The 19,860-nt window shown below is 40.0% G+C and overlaps 3 protein-coding genes across 5 annotated transcripts in view; 1 reads left to right on the top strand and 2 right to left on the bottom strand.

The window, feature by feature from the left end:
* Nucleotides 1–705: 705 nt before the first annotated feature.
* sec23ip (SEC23 interacting protein) lies at nt 706–9,138 on the top strand. Of its 3 annotated transcripts, none has more exons than XM_072678160.1 (18): nt 706–862; nt 1,887–2,392; nt 2,481–2,688; nt 3,192–3,385; nt 3,564–3,653; nt 3,772–3,892; nt 4,723–4,812; nt 5,267–5,408; nt 5,585–5,793; nt 5,994–6,091; nt 6,483–6,623; nt 6,716–6,811; nt 6,900–7,073; nt 7,310–7,465; nt 7,749–7,851; nt 8,418–8,603; nt 8,729–8,897; nt 9,007–9,138. In XM_072678160.1, exons 1-18 carry the CDS (start codon nt 733–735, stop codon nt 9,086–9,088), a joined length of 2,895 nt encoding a protein of 964 aa, XP_072534261.1. In that variant the 5' UTR covers nt 706–732; the 3' UTR covers nt 9,089–9,138. The 3 variants fall into 3 exon arrangements, with proteins under 3 accessions (XP_072534261.1, XP_072534260.1, XP_072534259.1); XM_072678159.1 differs by having other exon boundaries at nt 6,462–6,623; nt 8,732–8,897; XM_072678158.1 differs by having other exon boundaries at nt 6,462–6,623.
* A 449-nt stretch (nt 9,139–9,587) lies between these two features.
* csgalnact2 (chondroitin sulfate N-acetylgalactosaminyltransferase 2) lies at nt 9,588–13,928 on the bottom strand. The gene is made up of 7 exons (XM_072678161.1): nt 13,193–13,928; nt 12,852–13,068; nt 12,484–12,585; nt 11,614–11,795; nt 11,365–11,459; nt 11,144–11,225; nt 9,588–11,028 (listed from the first exon to the last, which is right to left on the bottom strand). Exons 1-7 carry the CDS (start codon nt 13,842–13,844, stop codon nt 10,736–10,738), a joined length of 1,623 nt encoding a protein of 540 aa, XP_072534262.1. The 5' UTR covers nt 13,845–13,928; the 3' UTR covers nt 9,588–10,735.
* A 3,551-nt stretch (nt 13,929–17,479) lies between these two features.
* Nucleotides 17,480–19,860, bottom strand: part of ret (ret proto-oncogene receptor tyrosine kinase) — a 29,996-nt gene continuing 27,615 nt past the window's right edge. The window contains exons 19-20 of the mRNA XM_072676988.1: nt 19,312–19,459; nt 17,480–18,312 (exon numbers count right to left, since the gene is read on the bottom strand). Coding sequence (XP_072533089.1) covers nt 18,155–18,312; nt 19,312–19,459 — 306 coding nt within the window. The 3' untranslated portion in view covers nt 17,480–18,154. The remainder of the gene's footprint in view (nt 18,313–19,311; nt 19,460–19,860) is intronic.

Genomic DNA, 19,860 nt, shown 5'->3' with positions numbered 1-19,860 from the left:
CACATTTGCAGGAGGTACTAGACAACGGCTGGTTATTATTCCTTGTTTAATAAGTCATGTTCATATATGTGAAAGGTTTATATCTGCCTAAGCACCTTTCATGTTGGTATGACAGGACCTGTCAAAAGACTATTTGCTGGCTGGACCTCCTATTGGTGGCCCCTTACCTCCCCAAAACACTCATTTGAATTATTAAATACATAAAAACAACTAAAGTTACAGCTGTTTTACAGATGTTTACGGTTTTCGAGGTTTTCTTTTAAAGCATTTCAATGAATTAACATGTTAAGTTTGGTAAGCAGACTATAAAATCAGTTCATGCATCAGTTTGTGAATCAATATAATTGAATCATTTGAAAAAATACAACACAAAAATGCTAATAATTGTTAAAGTCCTTGTTTGAAATCATTTTTATAATTGTTATATATAAAAACTGTGGCCATTGAAGCACACTGTCACAAAACGTTGCTCATCTTTAAAATCTCTTTTGCTTTTCCTTTGCTTTTCCTGCAACGTCATCTCGACTGAGCGAGTAAAGCTAATTCTGTAGATAGATATATCATGTGGATACACCCCCTCAACGCTAGCATACATTGGCCTGTCAGAACGTGGATGAAATAGGAGTCAGCGAATATGAAAACCCCGAGACTCCGGCTTGACGATCACGGAAGCACTGAAATCTATTGCTCGTCGAATCCGGCAGTGGGAGCTACGTGTAACAGCGAGTGAAAATGGCTGAAAGGAAGAGCAACGTCCCTAGCTCCAGTGCTAACCTGCTGTTTTCCACAGCTCCGGAGTTTAATTTCAATTTGCCATTCATTCCTGTCAGCCAAGCGACTGGTCCTGCAGTTTTATCTGGAGGTAAGAACCTGTACGGAAAGGGAAAAGGGGTGAGTTAGACACTGATGCTTAGGTAACTAGCAGTTCCCAGGTCGGAGGGAGCTAGCACTAGCTAGCTAACTGTTAGCCGGATAGCTAATCTGCCATTCGAGGCTGTAACCTATTTCCCCTGACATTATACATCATGGCAGCAACTGTTACTGTGCCAGCTTTAGAGCTGTTAGACAAATGTACTGAATCTATACGTGTACAGTCTTTTTATATGCTGAGAAATGATATTAACGGCAGTGTTTATGTTCAGACAAGGGCCAGTCAAGCCAGTCTGCTCCTGGCTAGCTAGCTTAACAGACAGCTAGTTAAGATGGACAATTCCTCTATTTAAAATTAAGATCTTAGCCATTTTTTGGTTGGCACTAATACTAGGTAACTGTTCAGCTCATGCATTTAGAGTTGGTAATTGAATGTGTCAATTTGAAAATTCAAATAATTTAATAATAAGATATGATAATCCTTTATTAGTCACACAGTGGGGAAATTCAGTGCCACAGCCGGGAAGGGATATATGCACAATATAAATAATAGAATAGAATAGTAAAACAATATTATTTACAGATCATTTACGTATAATTGTAAATTGACCCTTAATTGCACATTGCACATTGAATTGTTACATTGAGGGACCTCTGTTTCCTGAACATGTGTGGAGTTTAAGTGTGTGTGTATGTGTGTATGTGGTCCGCTGGGAGCAGTGCTGGTTGTAGAGTCTGACAGCTTGGCTGTCATCCTCCTGTCTCCCACCACCTACACTGGGTCTAAAAAGCATCCCAGGACAGAGCCGGCCCTCTTTATGAGTTTGTTTAGTACTTATAGTCCATAAAAGATGGCAGATGCCATCACTGTGTCGAAGAAAGTCCTCAGGAGTGCTCCCTGCACTCCAAAGGACCTCAGCCTCCTATAATAGCCATTGTATTATTATATTTACAAATGTTTGATTAATATTTGATCACTGTGTATTATTCCTCTTACGTCCCTTTTCATTGTCAAGATGATGCGAGTGAAGTTGGAGAAGAAGACAGTTTCCTTGGTCAGACCTCGTCAAACGCTCCTCAACCCTCAACATTCAACTATTTTTCTAGCTCTACAACCAGTAGTGATCCATTTGCTGCAATAGGCCATCAGCAAAGCCTGCCCCCTGCACCTGCAGTTGTCTCATCAACAGGTCCCTCCCCAGTGTCCAGTGCTGCAAGCTTGCCACCAAACCCTTCAATTTCCCATGTTAATCCTACTCAGCAGTATGGCAATACAGTTTACCAGAGCCCCATGGGCAGAAACACTCCTCCACCTAACGTGGCAATGCCCCCACCTCCCCAGACCCCCCAGCAGTCCTATAATCCGTATCGTCACACAGCCACAAGTAGCAAAGCAAGCCCTTATCTCATGGCTCCTGAGCTACAGCAGCAATCTTCTAGTCAGTTACCTCAGCAAAACAATCCCTACTCCCAAGCCCTGCCAGCTCCCACGCTCCAGACAGCGCCTCCAACATTTGCTAAGGTAGGTTTGCTTATGTAGGTTTTTGTCATCTGTTGATGATCTTAGCATAAAAATACATGAATATCAAGGGTGCTGTGCCTTTCTCTAGCCTCCCCATACCCAGGCTCCACCACCTCTGGCGGGACCCAGCATGGCTGGACCTGTGGTTCCAGCCAACCCCATGATGCAATACTCTTATAATGTCTATGAGCCTGTCCAGCCTCACTGGTTTTATTGCAAACAAGTGGAGGCCAAGAAGGTGTGGCTTCCCTTCAGCATTCTGGATTCCCTTCAACTGGAGGAGACTTTTAATTCTGGTAAGATAGAAAGGGACCTATTTACAAATTTTGTGTGAGGGAAAAGATTTGGGGCAAAAATTGGTGACTGTCAGAAAATTACAACTGTATTATGGTTGCAATTATTTGACAGTCATCAACTTTTGCCAAATAAATGAAGAAATGCATACGTCATGACCTTTGATTTGGAATGAACCCATTATTTCAGCTCCACGTACCGTATGAGTGCACCGTGTACCTCTATAATTACAATCACAGAGCAGGTATTATTTGGGTGGTTGGTCATTCTTAGCACTGCAATGACACCCTGACATGGTGGTATGTTAGTGTGTGTTGCACTGGTTTGAGTGGATCAGACACTGCAGTGCTGCTGGAGATGTTCTGTGGTGGTTCTGTGGGGTCCTGAACAGGGTGAAAAGGAATCTAAGAAACTATGCAGAGAAACATAACGCATAGGTCAAAGGCTTATTTACGAATTGCCTGTGAATGTTAAAAGATTTTGCTGTGCTATGTCTGGTATCCAGTCCAGCCAGATCCAGAGAATGTGATCGTGTCTACCGATGGCGGACGCTATGATGTGCAGCTATATGACCGCTCTCGGACTTCTGTTTACTGGGAGGAGGAGCCGACTGAGGTGCGGCGCTGTACCTGGTTCTACAAAGGAGACGCAGACAGTCGCTTTATACCCTATTCAGAGGAGTTCAGTGACAAACTGGAGGTACTCCAGCTTCTCAGTGGGTTTACCCACTTGGTTTATACAACTATCCTTACTGCTAATGCCTCTTGTTATGTTAATTTGCATTAAATGTTATATAATTTTATTTATTTTCATACATTTTCCACATCTGTGTGTTCGATGTGTATGACGCTCTGAGAATACTTGTCACTGTTTACAGGCAGAATACAAAAAAGCAGTATCTACTAATCAGTGGCATCGTAGACTGGAATTTCCTTCAGGAGAAACCATCGTCATGCACAATCCAAAGGTATGCCTGCATTCTATAAATATATAAAGAGTATAAGAAGTGCTGTGTTCCTTCATGGATGGTGAATTTAGGACGTCATTTTTCTTGATTTTGTAAACTTTACTGGTTTTACCCTCAGGTCATAGTGCAGTTTCAGCCATCGGCCATGCCTGATGAGTGGGGCACCACACAGGATGGTCAGACACGACCCAGAGTGGTGAAGAGGGGTGTGGATGATGACCATGATGAAGTCCCTGATGGTGAGTGGGCCCCTATCATTTTCATTTAGTTATTGGATGAAGGCTCTTATTCAGAGCAAATCAGTAAAGCAAGCAAACAGTAAACAGTCCCGCAATAGATATAGTTTGTAGTGTGAAACAGATCTTGTGTGCTTATCTCAGTTTTACTTAGTTTAAAATATTCCGATTGGATTAGTTTATCAGGGGTTTGTCAATAAATTGTAATAAAATCATCTCCTCAGTGATTAAAAGCCACAGATCCAGATAGGATGAGTTTCTAGTAGGCTGTACTTTCTACAATCCCATTTATGTTTAAGTCACATGTGGTCCTTATACCTGTAGCTGACATTATAGTAAACTCTGTAGCCAGCAGGATTTAATTATTACTGTTATTTTCTTTGTCTTCCTGCTAATGTTTTTTTTAGTATGCAGGGTGAAGGCAGAGTTATAAAACTGTCAACTCAGTATCAATTCAGTGATTCAAGTGTCAAGGAGGGACACATGCACTCTGACAATAAGGTCAAAAGTCCCCTTCCTCCAATATGAAACAACATGCACTTGAAAAATCACAGAGATGGGTGTCTAGACTGCACTGAAATGATCAGAGTATTGCTGAATTTGATAGACAACAGGAGGTAATTCCGCCAATAATTTTGTCAGTGGAGGAGGAAGGACAATATAAAGGTTAGTTAGCCCACCCTGGGGAAAAAAAAAAAATCAAAATCAGAGTAACACATGTGAAAGAGGAATTACCCCAGGTCCCCATGAAAATGTATCCTGATGCTGCATGAGAGACCATTGTGGTTAAATGTATGAAGAACATTACAATGTTAAAACAACTTCCTCTCTAGGTGAGATGCCACAGGTAGACCATCTAGTGTTTATGGTACATGGCATTGGCCCAGTGTGTGATCTGCGTTTCAGAAGCATGGTGGAGTGTGGTAAGTGTCATTGCCTGTCTAAACTTGTCTTGCTGATCTGTAGCTGATGTGTCTGTGTTTTCTGTCCTATATGGTCAGCAGATTATTTTTACTGGTTGTTACCTATGTTCATCATACCTAGAATACTTTTTACATGGAGAAAACCTTGTAAAAAGCTGCTTTGGGGCACAATGTCCACGTCACAATTTGCACGAACCAAGACTAAAAACTTGTGAAAACATTAAACATTTTGACTTAATTGGAACATCAAGGACCGTCACTCTAGCAAGACTCACGTGATTTTATTCCGACATTGGAATTTGTTTGCAACAGTGAAATCACTTGAAAAATTGTTTGGTGTAAGGCCGACATTATTTTTGCAATGGTTGTAATGTTTTGTAATTCTGTGGTCCTTGATCAAAACATTTCTAATCAAAGTGTGTTTGCACGTGTGTGTATCCTTGTATGTTCACAGTGGATGACTTTCGCACTGTATCCCTCAAGTTGCTGCAGAGTCATTTTAAGAAAGCCCAAGATGACCGGATTATCAGTCGCGTGGAGTTTCTACCTGTGCACTGGCACACAGCCCTGCATGGAGATGCTACAGGAGTGGACAGGTTTGAGCATTGTCTTTTAAATCCCATAATTAAGTGCCAATGTTTGAGGATACTGATTCCTATATAAATATGTGATGACTGACTCAAACTGTTGGTCTAAAGAATGAGCACGGTTGTGGAAAAGTGTGTAGCTTTACAAACCATTAAAAATTAGTATTTTTTTTTCACATTTCTAGGCGGATAAAGAAGATCACCCTGCCCAGCACAGGTCGACTGAGACACTTTACCAATGAAACCCTCTTAGACGTGTTATTCTACAACAGCCCAACCTACTGCCAGACTATCATGGACACCGTGGCTTTTGAGATTAACCGGCTGTATGCGCTGTTCATGCAGAGAAACCCAGACTTCAAAGGTGGTGTGTCAGTGTCTGGGCACAGCTTAGGTATGAAGGTTTTTCTTTGTGTGAAAAAATATATACTCTGTGACTCTAAAAGAGTCAAGTCATTAGGTTTTACTGCCATTTTGTTAGCAGCCTGTGATGCCTGTCATTAATATTTTGTCTTTAAGAAGCACCTGTCATTTATCTTCTGTTTTGATTATTCCTGCTTCATTTTAACATTTTGATTGTTCGGATTGTTTCAGGCTCTTTGATACTGTTTGACTTGTTGTCTAATCAGAAGATTGGCTCTCCTTCCTCTGGCTCAACTCCAAATGGAAATGATCAACCTGAAGTGAAAGAGGTACCATTCAGAATGTTAGATAATTGAGGTTAGAATGTTTGTGTATACAGCATCAGTTCTGGTCCACTAGAAGGTGCCAGTTGAGATGAAGTTGTGGACCTCAGTTTATATTCAAAATGAACACTAAAGAGAAGTGTGGTTTATAATCTTAGAAGAAGCCCAACAAACTAAGTCAACTCACAAGACACAACTTAAACTTCTAAAAACGGTATCCTAGGGGTAATTCTTTATGTGATGAAGCACCAAGATTGCAGGATGGGACAACAAGATAAGTTGAGTCGAGTGGTGGCATGTTTTTGTAATGATTCCATATTTGGTGGTTTCTCTGAAGCACATGGGTAAGATAAGTGCATTGTGGTTGATTGTACAGATTAGTCCTCCTGTCTCCCAGGCCATTGAGGCCTTTAGCCCGACTGCAACCGAGGAGACGAATGAGGAGAAGACTGTCGACCTGTCATCCGTTCTGGAGGACCTGGGCCTGTCTGAGTACCTCAGCACTTTTGAACAGGAGAAGATTGATGTTGAGTCTCTGGTGAGAGCAACCATAATTTTCTCACACATGATTATATGTTTCATATTTGTGTTGCTTCATTCTGTTTCTTTGTCTCTCTTTGCCTCCCTCAGCTTATGTGCACAGTGGATGATTTGAAGGAAATGGGCATTCCTTTGGGGCCACGCAAGAAGCTTGCCAAGTTTGTCAAAGAGAAGGCAGCAAAGCAGGCAGACATTCGCTTTTCTCTGTAATGTGGTGTTTGGCATCTTTCTGAACCGATTCAATAAAAGTCATCTTTCCTTTTCTCATTTTCAGGCTGCACAACAGGCGGCTCCAGAGAAAACCGTGACCAAAGAGGAAATTAAAGAAGTCTCAGCCCCTCAGCAAGCTGGATCAGTCACAGATGTTGCCAACATCAAAGTTCCAGTGGGCAGAACCATGTCCTCCATTCACGTGGATTACAATTGCTTTGAAATTGGCACTGGGCAGGTGAAGTTCCAGATCGCACCAACCCTAGTGCTTTTCAGCATTGCCACATTGACATGCTTGCTGAGGTCTTTTATTTTAAAATGGTGTTCTTTGTTTGTTTTGTTACCTCAGTTGTTATGGAAATTATGCTAGGACAGCTGTGTGATGTGTGTTAAAATGAAAGACTTTGGGAAATGAAAACTTTTTTTGGGCAGCATTAGTGTTTTCTCATGACTAAATATGATCTCCTCCTGTAGGTGTCTGTGGTTTACCATACCCTGGATTTTGAGCCTAGGAACTTCTTTGCTCTCGGCTCTCCCATCGGCATGTTTCTGACCGTACGTGGTGTGGAGAAAATTGAAGAAAATTACCACCTACCCACCTGCAAGGGCTTCTTTAACATTTACCATCCAGTATGTTGTTTTTATTCAATCTCTACATCTTTTATGCCATTACAAAACCAAAAAACCTGCATGCATACTATTGAAATATCTCCTGTTCCTGATCAGTGATCTGTCCAGTGACCTATCAAAGCATTCAAATTTTAAACGTCTAATTTGTAGCATCAGGAATGCCAAGTGTGTTATTTGACTACAAGTGTAGTAGAAAGCAGTATGATTTTGTTGTCTATAGCACACATCTCTTTTGCAAGACAAGTCTTGACATAAATACATCATTCTTTGTTGTTGCTATCAGTTGGATCCAGTGGCATACAGAATTGAGCCTATGATCTTACCAGATGTAGAACTGGATCCTGTTTTGATTCCACATCATAAAGGGAGGAAGAGGCTACATCTTGGTATGTGTGAGCGAAAGTTTTCTTTGTTTTTGTGTGTGTTTGTTGCTGTGCAGTAATAAGTAATCAATTAAGAACACTTAACTTATAGTGAATTTGGCATTAACACAGTTGAATGCATTCCCATTGCAATAATCCTTTGTTGCTTTTAGATTTAATGTTTTTAATGCAAATATAAACAAACCAGTTAAATCTTTTAAATGTGGGGCATTGATCAACATTTGCCCTTGCATTCAGAGCACCGTCTGTAAACTGTAATGTCTAGCCAGACAGCATTCCTCCAGCTATCTTCCTTCCTACTCAAGGAAGTTTAGTCTTCTAGGTGCCAATTTGTGGTAAAAAGCCTGATTGCAGCCTGAAGTACTTCCTTCCTGAATTAGACCTGTACTGTAATAAAACCCCCTATTTGTGTTTTGTAATTGAAAGCAATTAGGAGCGGTGCGTGCTAGGAGAGATGTTGGATGTTGATTTAGTTGAGAGGTTCTGGAATTTGTACCCCTAAAAAATGTTGAACACGTTATAAAATAAATCACCACCAGCTTAAAACACTTAGTTTACTGTGTGTTTAGAATTAAAGGAGAGTCTCTCCAGGATGGGTTCGGATCTAAAGCATGGGTTCATCAGCTCTCTGAAGAGTGCCTGGCAGACGCTGAATGACTTTGCTCGTGCTCATACCTCCTCTATTCAGCTGCATGAACAGCTGGCCATGGTGGCTAGTCAGATCAAAGAGGAAGAGGAGAAACAAAAAGATGAAGGTGAGTTTTGTAGTGTGTTCTTTGTGTTGTTTGTTAAATATACTAACCTCAGTTTAGCTGAGATTTTATGCAGTTGTAATGAATCATATACATACTTATACATTTTAATGTTTTATTTTTTATAGCAGAGAGTAAGCTAATAGTGGAGAGCCCTGAACTCCTAAAAGAGGAGGAGACTCGGGTGAAGGTGGGCATGCTGAATGGAGGGAATCGCATAGACTATGTCCTGCAAGAGAAGCCCATTGAAAGCTTCAATGAGTACCTCTTTGCTCTCCAGAGCCACCTGTGCTACTGGTATGTGGAAAATAGCACACTGTGTATGTGTAAATATTTCTGTGATGAAATAAGTGCTATGCAAAAATCCCAAATACTAATTATGGATTGTTTTCTTCTCTCTTTCCAGGGAATCTGAGGACACAGCCTTGCTCATCCTTAAAGAGATATATAAGAGTATGGACATACGTCCAGAACAGATCATGCACTAACATGATGCATCACAAAAACAAAAAAAACAAAAAAAAAAACACAAATCAAATCATATTCATCCATAAGAAATCATTTGGTTTCCAGTGCTCTACAAGAGCCTGTCTTTGCAGTTGAATCACTTTCTTTCGTTTTTATTTTCTTTATTTTTCTATTATTGTAGTTTCTTGTATAAATACGAATACATGAAGTATTATTCAATATGTCTTAAATTAAGAAATGAAAATTAAATAGTGGATTTAAATACCACCTTACATCTGCATTTTTACAGCACTGTGGAAGTTTAGGTGCAGCTGAATAGATTTTATGAACCATATTAACCGAAATGCTGCTTTGGTTAAGAACGAGTCTATTCCTTTTAGATCACTAACAGCAACAAGTCACACAATAAACTGATATAGAACCACCTGTTTTCTTGTGACTGATCAGAAATCTAGTCTGAACTCTGCCATTGTCCTCAGACTGTTAAGCTGCCATAACAGGAAAAACAGCAGAGTGACTTAAACCAATACCAGATCTTTCAGACAGGTTCTATCCATTACACTTCAGAAAAATGTTAGTGTTTGACTTCTTTGAAATATAATGAGATCTGTACTGTGAAGAGGCAGGAACTAACTGTAGTGTTTACAGTGAATGATGAGAAAAGTCTTTCTGTTCTTCATTTATTTATTTACTTCTTGTTTTGTTAAGAAAAGCATGAGAAATTCATCACAGACCACTGTAACATGCAGTTCCATTTCAAACTCTACAGTGGTCAGCCTCATTTGTTGTTCATATGTTCATTTGTTAACTGACTCACTGGACACTATCAGCCGTCTATAGATTCTAAACCAGCTTTGAGGAAGAGCTGGAGATGCCAGCACTTGACTATCTACAGTTGGGTGACGAATGACACTAATGCGTCATTACCCACAGTGCAAAGGCTGAAATCGACACTTGCTGAATAGTCATTGGTCATGCTTAAACAGTACAGAGAAGAAAAGTTGAGGGAGGTTTGATACAAAAAAACAGATACCACTCACTCATTCCATCCAACATCCCTTTTTTTTTTGTTCATATCCATTTGAAACTGATTGTCTCTTTCAGCTGCAACAGCATTGATAAACCATGGACCCTTCATCACAGCGCAGAGTTTTGAAACTTCATAATAAAAAAAAATAATAATAAAAAAAGTGTAACAGTATGGCTCTATTTATGAAATGTAAAGAAGCAAATGCTCACTGCATAACTTCTAGTTCTGGAAAGAAGCCTACATTAGGCCATGTATAGTGTGCTTAAACATAAAAGCACCAACTGAAATGGTCTTTTTACATCCATTAATACTCACATTAAAACAAAGGTAAAGTGACCTTTCATAAAGATTTCAGAAAAGAAATCACTAGAGCAAGTCCACAGTTTTGACATGTTCACATAAAGCACTTCAATCAGCATGACCGGTGAGGTATGAACCATGTTTTGTCTTTAAGTGGATTCTTGGGTTTATTATTAATCCATGGGATATATCAGATTTATTTTATTATTTTATTTTTTGCATTAGTTCGGATAGCGTTTTGATTGAACAAAATCTAGACAAATCTCAATTGGCTAACTTTTGCACAACAGCAATCCAACAACAGTGTGCTTAGCTTCAACAGGTTTAACAACCGAGCTCAATCCTCCGCCCTGCTCTGAGTCTTGTAAGCCTGCTTCCGAAGATGGTTTTCGATTTCTTCGCGAAACACCAACATGCCCAAGTGGGAGTGAGAGGCTTCGTTCATGGCCTTGGACTGGATGCACATGCGGTACTGCTCAGGAGTCAGCTCGTCCGCACATAGCTTCTCATGCCATAGATGGAAGAGACCAGACACGGGAGTGCGCATCACTATCAGGTCACTCCGAAGATACTTCCTGTACAAGTGGACATCTTCCACTCCCCAACCTTTCACTTCCAGATCAAATCCTCCTAAAAACATCAAGAAAACAAACAAACAAGGGACAAATTGTTTGTTTATTTAGTTATTTTAAATTATTTACTTATTTTTTAATTAGTTACTCATTTCCATCTAACAGACTCTTACCAATGTTGAGGAAGTCAGAGCGATACTGACAGGTCATACCAAACCCAAAGTCCCTCCAGAATCCAGCATCTTTTTTATGACTCTATAAATAACAAATGTACGGATACTTATTATGAATCATTGTGTATTTGTTATTCTTTTTTGGTCAAAGTGGCACCATATGACAGATCATGTATTTGAGCCATAAAATAAAGAACAGGAGCAAATGAACTGTTACGTACCAGCTGATGTTCTATAGGTGGGGTTAATTCAAGATTTCCATAAACTATAGCAGGATTGTACAAGCTAAAAACTACTGGGTAGAAGACTCGCTTGCCTTTGATGGAAAGAAAAGGGGACAAATGTATAGGAAAATAAGTAGACCAAACTCAAGGAAAAAAAAGGCTAATATGCTTTTTTTGTTATACTGTAATCATAATCCAGGTTCAACACATTTTAAAAGTGACAAAAACAAAAAAATGAAGACATACCTGGGGTTGTGTTGAGACGACATGTGCTGAGAAATTCAAGTGTGAAGTAAATATCTACATCACAGAAGAACATCAACACATCACTCCCTTTCTTCCATGCATGAGCGCCGATGTCTAGCCCTCTTCCACGGGAAAACTCTTCATCCACGGGGATAAGAGTGTAGTTGGTAAAGCTTTCCTCACTTAAAAAAAAAAAACACAATTTGCAGTTACAGAAAAGTACAACTGACACCAAATCCAAGTGCAAAGTGGAAGCCACACTGAGTGCCTATAAAAGTCTTCCTCTTTTATTGCTTTTTGGAAACACAGTCAATATGGTTTGGCTTTTTGCAAAAATGTACATACACACACACTCAATGTTTAATGTCAATTACATACAAATATGTAATGTAAAATAAAAGACTATGGTCCGCTCTAGGCAGATTTACACGTGCGCCATATTCCATTTCCTAATCATGGGTTGGATCTGGAATTTGGTATTCTTCCCCAGACTTCTACTCCTCAATAACCTTTTCTCAAAGTTACATGGAGTCATTTGTCTGCAGGGTGTATCTGTAGCCAGCAATCCTGAGTATTTTGATTTAATTGACATTACTTTGTAGAATTATACTACCCATGATTCCATTCAAAAAAGCAATAAAGGGGGAAAACATCCAACTAGTGAATACTTTTCATAAAGAAAATTACAAAATTGGATTTATGAAAACAGCCTGTGCTGAACTTAAGAAGGAGTGTCAAACAAGGAGGCTCCCCAGTGTGGCAATTTTGTTTTAGTCTTTACATCAGCTGGAACAGCTACCATCCCGTCCACCTACCAGTGAGTTTATATTTAACTGCCTACACTGAAAAGAAACCTTTTGGGGCACAAACCTGGACATTTTCCGTAAGGATGACTTCACCTCATGTAAACCCTCTTCTCCGAAGTAGACTACTGTGAGATGTACACGCTTGTCCTGCTGTATACAAACCTCCCTGCAAAAAACAAAACACAACACCAAGACAACAGGTTCATCAGACTTATGAAGAAAACACTATATAGATAGAATAACTCTACAGAATAACCTCCAGCTTCCAGCCCCCTGACAAAACTGAAGACTTTGGCAGTGTGTATCACATGATTACATTTAGTGTGCTCTTCAGCACAGCTGGACTGGAGTAACTTGCTTTCACCCATGACATATAATGTATAAAATTGTAATTATTAGCTTATTCTATAAATCGTAAGCCACTATTCTCACCTGAAGTTGTGTAGGAACTGAGCAAATGCTTCAGTTCTGCCTGACAGAGGCACAATAATGTTAATGATTGTGCTGGCTGTGTCCACGGATGTACTTCTGACTTTCATCAGGGGACCAAAGGGACGGAAGAGGGTGACGTGACGGAATTCATGGGAATTCTCCTTCGCAAAGTACAGTTCGTAGAGAGTGCCTTTGTCCCGCTCAGTCCTATAAAGGCCTGAAGAGCACAGACAGTAAACAAATGTCCTGAGTTACAGAATATTTTAACCACAAGCTTTCCTTTTTTATAATTTCTTCAAATGGAAACACAGTGCTCAGATTATTAATGTTCTAGTTCTTACCCTCAACAAAGTGGCTGTCAGTGAAGGTCTGCCTCTGCATGGGCATGTCATCCTCCTGACCATCCTCTTCATCAGGGTTGTTTATAACATCCAGGCCCGCCTCAATAACCTCTACTAGCTCGTCTCGCCGATCTTTGCGTACAGGCTTTTCCTCAGGATGCCGAGTGAGGCCCATCTCCAGCTGGTAAACCTTAGTAGTGGTGAAGCTCTCAAAGGGCACTAAAGCATACTCACTGGGTAGCCTTGCCCCAGTACTCACCTCAGCCTTATCAATCTGCGAATGCAAGAATTCCAGGAGGTCACCAGGTTCCTGATCTTTGCCATCAACCAGGCCCTGTGGCCCAGGGCCCTCTTTCTTCTCCTGCAGGGTCTTCAGCTTGTCATTCATCTCCTGCAGCTCCTGCTTGAGTTGTGCAATCTGTCTCTTGAGGCTGGCAGCTCGACTGAGGTGCCTCTCCTCTTGCTCCTGCAGCAGGGCCTGGTAATATTCCTTCCCATAAGGCTCTCCTCCAAGACCAGGTAACACATGGCTTACATCTGCAGGAGGGGTGCACTCCAGCAGGTAGGCAAAGAACAGCAACACGAATAGCAAAAATATGCCCAGGATGAGCCAGCGCACCCGGCCCTGCAGTAGCAGCCCTCGTCTGGGCATTGCTGAGAGACTGGGAGCTATTAATCAACCACGCCTCTTCTTCATTTCTGCTCTGGCAAAACCTCACTTCGGGGGCACATAGGATTAATCCATAAACCATTTATATAGACTTCATCCTCTGCTGTACAATCTCCACATAAAAGGGAAACTGAGAGGGTAGAGTGCAGTAAAGTCACACATCTCTTGCAGTCATGCTGCATTCCTAAGACAGTCCCGTATAAATATTTAAATTCCTCAGAAATGTGCAAAAACGCTGTTGACAATCCTGTGTGTTCATCTCAACCGTGGTCCTATTTAACAAGAACGTGCCACCTGAAAACATATGGGAGGAAGTGTTTTAAGTGAATTAACCTCTTATTTTCTGAACACCAAAAAAAATATTTTATCATTAAATTGTTATTGTGATAATAATATCCTTTTCCAAGCACGTCGAGGATAATGATTGGCTGCAGGTTTCATTACAAACAGTGTAATTAGACGAAGAGTATTACAAAAAAAAAAAAAACAGTCTGGCAGAGTATCTGAATAGTAGGGACAGTATAAGAAGCTGTTGCTACTGATGTTTTTAGTCTGTGATTACATGTATCGTGAAAACAAATCCTTAAATATTGTGATATAGTAATTTTACCATATCGCCCAGCCCTACTTGAAGTGGGTTACAGAGGGAGGACGTTCAAGTGATGTGATGGACAACAAAATCAGCAGATCTGCATATTGAGAACTGTGTTGGGAAATCCAGCTATTACAGGTAGTCTGTGGACAGCAGTAAAGCATGCATGGGCAGCAATACATCTAGAGCATGTTAAGACAGCTTAAGGGAACAACATAGGGGTGCCTAGAAAAATGGCAGACCAGTTCAACAAGCTCTGTAAGCAATTTGTTCGGCCATGGTAAATGATCAACTTATAATCAGCAGTTGCTGAACAGCTGATAGATAGTGCTTTTTACTACTATCATCAATAATACCAATAACATTAACAACATTAACAACAACAAAAACCACAACATCGGGCTGGGCGATATGGTCAAAATTGTGTCAACAGATCCTTAAAAACTACCATTCAGATACTCTCCTGTCCTGAATACAGTGATGTTTATTCAACAGCAGCTGATCAGTGTTTATTAGGCACTAACAGTATCCTCAATATGCACAGAAAAGCATATTGTGCATCACGATGACCATCTATCAAAATATGATAAAATATGGACATACTGGCCAGCTTTATCACAAAGCACTCCCCAAATTATTAATAAGAAAATTAAACAAACTTGACATTTAAAAAGTCAACATGTAAAAACATGTTTTTATGGATAACATATTTAAAGTGAAATCCTTCTAATGTAAATTTACAGTATTTTTATTGTTTGATTAATAGCTAATTTCTTTCTATAAAACTTGCATGGCAAACAGTGCCAGAGGGGCTTTCTGGGGGCATCTTTACAAGTTTATTAGCTACCCATTTCCAGCCCCGTAACTGCGTGTAGCTTCGTATCATTACCAAGTAGCTGTATGTAGCTTAGATATATCCAGGCACTTTCTGCTCATCTCTGCATCGCGAAAACTGCATTAAAATACCCAAACAGAAACCATTTACAGACACAATGAAACTCAACTTTCACTAATAACAAACATACAATTATTCAGACGTCGACATATTCCAACGCAGACTGGATAAAAGATAAAAGATTAAAAACTAAACTTATTTAACTGCCTGTAAGCGATTTCAGCCAGCACAGGACTCCTGAACACAGAGGCAGGTCATTTGGCGTTGGCTAGCATTTCCTAACAGAGCTACACGAACACAGAGACAGAGAGGCTGCAGCGGCTTCCTCCAGCAGCTCAGCTCCCACTCCCTCAGAAATGCTCACGTTCAAGTTAGTTTCTGTATAAAACTTAACACAACATCGGTGTCGCTCGCTTACCTCGGTAGCTGTGCTAATGTTCGCTGTGTTAAATGGCGAGGAAAAGCGTTAGTGTCTGCAAAACAAACGTGGGAACTCAACGCCACGGGGCACAAAACACGGAACAACAGCGAAAAATGGGGGCCGCTTCCGATTGGGTTCTCATCTGGACTACTTCAAAATAAAAGCACGTCCTCTGTCAAATAAACACAGCAGCCAGAGAGGGGGTTTAAAAAGGCTGATAGATTTTCTGTTTTTACAGTGTATTATTACAGATAACTTTAGATATACAGTCACTACAACAATTATTGCAAACAATTATTTGTTATTTTTACTTTTTACTCAGGACTTCATCTACCAATTTTAAAGGGAAGTGAGTCTCCAAGCCAAATTATTTAGAAAACCCAGGGTAATTACTGACTAAAAGCAGACAGATGTTTCTGTTCCCAGTATTCAAATGGGATACTTTTTTTGCCTTTATATCAGAAACCCACTCTGATGCCATTATTCATGCAAAACCATATGGACTTTTTTGTGCATTATATTCAGACAGCTCTTATGACAGTCATGCTGTGGATAGTCTATCTTGAGTGCTTGTGGACTCTAACCCACAAACTCTGTCCCTAACTGTAGTTGCACAACGTCCACATACTGTGGCATGTAGACGCTTGGGTACCCCAGTCAAAATAATGAATCAGACATGCTTTGGGCCTGTGTCGCAGCCAGTGGCCCAGGGATACAGGTAGAGGAAATAATATATAGTCAATTAAATACAAGCAAAGAGAATGGATTCTACAGCAGGGTAATGATCCTAAACACACCTCAAAATCTACAGTGAACTACCTCAAGAGCCACAAGCTGAATGTTTTGCCATGGCCCTCACAGTCCCCTGACCTAAACACCACTGCCAGTCTGTTGGTACACCTCAAAAGAGCAGTGAATGCAGGAATCTCACAGGTCAATAAGAATGGGCAGAAACAGTGTTTACAAGCAGCAACAAACCATGCAGGGTGCCCAAACTTTTACTTTGGGGTTTTGTTTTTGTCCTTCTTCTTTTTTTTTGTCATTTTAAAGCTGTAAAATCAGAAATGAAAATCAATCTTGCTAAAAATATGATAGCAATGTTCCCCAGGCTGCCCAAACATTTGCATGCCACTGTATGTCTCTGTGTGTGTTCGGGTTCCATGGTCCTTATGGTGGTGGCAAGAAGCTGTGTAACTGTAATGATGTGCAGACCTGTCTGAAACCCCTCAGTCACCTGTGTATTGGGTGTGACTGATGTATTTAGAGGTATTTTAGCTCAGTGTGAGATATTCTGGTCATGTTACCGTTTATGTTGAGAGAACGCATGAGGGCAATAAATACCGTCGCTGTCCAAAGAAAAACATGTATCTCCAAGACAGCAAGTTTACAGGAAGAGAATGTAAGTCTGCATAAAATGATTTTATTTTGAATCAATTTGGAGCATTTCTAATGGTCCATTCATCCAGAATTTTTCACACAGGGTACAGAGCAGCTACACGGTTTAAAGTATGGAGAAAACTAAAAACGGACAAAAATGGAGATCCATGTTTTTCATTGGAAAGCAGTGATATGTAGGTTTGTCTTTATGTGTGACGAGCTCTGTATACATTCCATCTGCAAAATATAATGACAGCAGCCAGGCATCTTCTAACAGTTTTATTGATTGCAAATTAATAACGTTATAACAACATAACAAGGAATCACACTCATCTGCATTGTTATAATTGTTGCACAAAGAATGTCTTCACAAGGAAACAGACCTTCAGACTGGCCATGAGACATTAAACTCAATACAGCTGTAGTTTAAACTCGATTCAATATCCCAGAGGTACCACAGAGGTACCTGCTACTTTTTTGTGGCAAATCTCTGCGACATACTTGTTTTTGGCAAAAAAAGTACATGTTCCAATCACACTGGAGAAACAGATTTACTTCTCTAGATGACTCTTGCATCCATTCTTTTGTACAGTCATTGGCAAAAATCTAGAAGAGGTGATGGTAAAGAAGCTCCCTTTAATTTCTGGGCTGGAATCAAGATCTTCTCTGTCTTGCATTTATAACTGGAGGCTACAATAGAAGCGGCACAGGCACTTGAAAGACATTTAACATGGACATTAAACTGTGTACACAGTCATGCAATGATACAACAACATGGCCAACAGGGCCTTGAGGTAATGATTAACATACCTACGAGCTGCATGTGAAACATTGTGAGTAATTCCAGCCAAGTTGCAACCGATTGCCTCTTACCACACAGAATGCTCGTGCAACAGAAATAAAAGGGAATCAACTTTAGCATCATATAACTTATATACAGTTTATTATACATTTACATATCTTCCCTTCTTAGTCATTTTCACCATTCATTTCAAGGTCTGCATTTTTTAGCTATCAAGCTTGTCCATAATTTTTGCGGGAGAAGGCAAAGCCATCCAGTTTGCATAAACACTATCATTGGCATATCTTGTAAAGACTGGGTTAGTGGCATCAAGTCTGTTGAGCTGTACCGGGCTCTTCTCAGGCCAGTTCGGGTATGACATGCCTAAAAACGAGAACATATCATTTTTTCTGCACTGAAGAAAAAAAGGTGTAGAGTGCAGACAGTAAGGCTCTCAAAAGAAACTCTGTTCGTAAGGGTTAAGCTGTACAAAATGGGATTTACTGATAAAATATGTAACGCACTGACAAATCTTTGGTCCCAGTATTCATGTGGTGTATTTTACATTCATGTCAGTAACCCAGTGTGATGTCAGTAACCTGTTGTGCCCTTAAGTCATAGCATTTAAAACAATGGGAGGTTTTTCGTATAAAACTTAAATCAAATAATAAATAAAAAAACATTTTAAATGATTAGTCCTTGGGATGGCTGCAAAGAAACTGCCTCACTGATAGCCATTTATTGCTGAATACAGTACAGGTCAAATGACTAGATTTTTGCACAACTACTGGGATGTTGTAAACTAATAAGCTTTGCACATTCATGCTTAAATGGAAGAGTTTAATTCAAAAGCCTTACTGCTTCTCTATTCAGCATTTTGAGTCCATCTATACAAACACTCCATTTCTGTAATATGTAAAAGATATTACAGAGAATGCCAGTATGTGATTCATACCAAACAGATCAAGATTGATTTAGACGGGACCTGTTTCAAATGTAAGCTAAACTATAAACTATAGTTCCAATGCAAAAATGATGCAGGTCAAACAAAACAAGCATCTTGGGACCTATGACATTATACAAAACGTGTGCCGTGCTGAATATTACCAATTATAATACGCACGCTGAATAGGGTCCTTTAAAAAAGTAACTCATTTTAACAGGGTTGTCCGTGTACATCGGAAGCAGGTCCAAAATCAGAAATCTGATCATTCACTCCAAATACTACAAGATTAAGTCATCTTAAAATCATGGGCAGTTTTTAGAGCTCTCTGGCTAACATGCCTTTAGCACAACCACAGCACCCTGCCTATGGAAGCTAATCAAAGACAGACAGATCTCATTGTGTTGTTTAGAATCGAGTAAATGCATGGGAAATTCTACCATAGAGCTTGTTTTCAATCCAAGTGGAGGGAAGGGTTCGAGGGAGAGGGGCGTTATTACAGTCCACTAGGGGAGTATCCTCTTCAGAGAGGGCATCGTCATAGAGCAGAGCATCTGCAGGCGTGGAGGCTGCAAGATCCAGATAGTCCTTACAGGAGAGAACAGGAGAGTTAAGCCTATTAACTTTTAGAACTGAAAGCACAGCATGGTTTTGAATATTGATCTAGGAAAGTTTATAAAAGCATGAATAATAAATTATTAAAACTAAAAAAAGAGCTTCCTGTTTCTTTAAGCAGGTTCCAACACATTAGTGTTTCTACAAGACAGCAGACATCATACACTTACCTTGGGCAATCTTTATTATTATAGTAAAACATAAATCAGTGAAAGTAACACAAATAATTAGTTTAGCACATGCTAATCAAAAGTAGCAGCTTGAGAAATACATTTTTGTATAGGCTTTTACATACATTTGACAAGATAATAAATCTTGGTGACGTGCAGTGATGTACAGACCCCAAACCTGAGTTGTATTTACAAGGTTGAACA

This window comes from Salminus brasiliensis, chromosome 4, assembly GCF_030463535.1.
Source record: "Salminus brasiliensis chromosome 4, fSalBra1.hap2, whole genome shotgun sequence".
In the NCBI taxonomy this organism is placed as follows: domain Eukaryota; kingdom Metazoa; phylum Chordata; class Actinopteri; order Characiformes; family Bryconidae; genus Salminus; species Salminus brasiliensis.
Note: the sequence above shows the minus strand (reverse complement) of the source record. Positions and strands in the feature narration are given on the sequence as shown.

What these genes read in the sequence shown, in the direction of transcription:
- sec23ip (XM_072678158.1), top strand. Translation starts at nt 733, where the DNA reads ATGGCTGAAAGGAAGAGCAACGTCCCTAGCTCCAGTGCTAACCTGCTG. An exon ending in TCCTGCAGTTTTATCTGGAG is followed by an intron (nt 863 to 1,886) that starts GTAAGAACCTGT and finishes TTCATTGTCAAG; the next exon opens with ATGATGCGAGTGAAGTTGGA. An exon ending in CAGAGCCACCTGTGCTACTG is followed by an intron (nt 8,898 to 9,006) that starts GTATGTGGAAAA and finishes CTCTCTTTCCAG; the next exon opens with GGAATCTGAGGACACAGCCT.
- csgalnact2 (XM_072678161.1), bottom strand. Translation starts at nt 13,844, where the DNA reads ATGCCCAGACGAGGGCTGCTACTGCAGGGCCGGGTGCGCTGGCTCATC. An exon ending in TCCTTACGGAAAATGTCCAG is followed by an intron (nt 11,796 to 12,483) that starts GTTTGTGCCCCA and finishes TTTTTTTTTAAG; the next exon opens with TGAGGAAAGCTTTACCAACT. An exon ending in CTCTGACTTCCTCAACATTG is followed by an intron (nt 11,029 to 11,143) that starts GTAAGAGTCTGT and finishes TGATGTTTTTAG; the next exon opens with GAGGATTTGATCTGGAAGTG.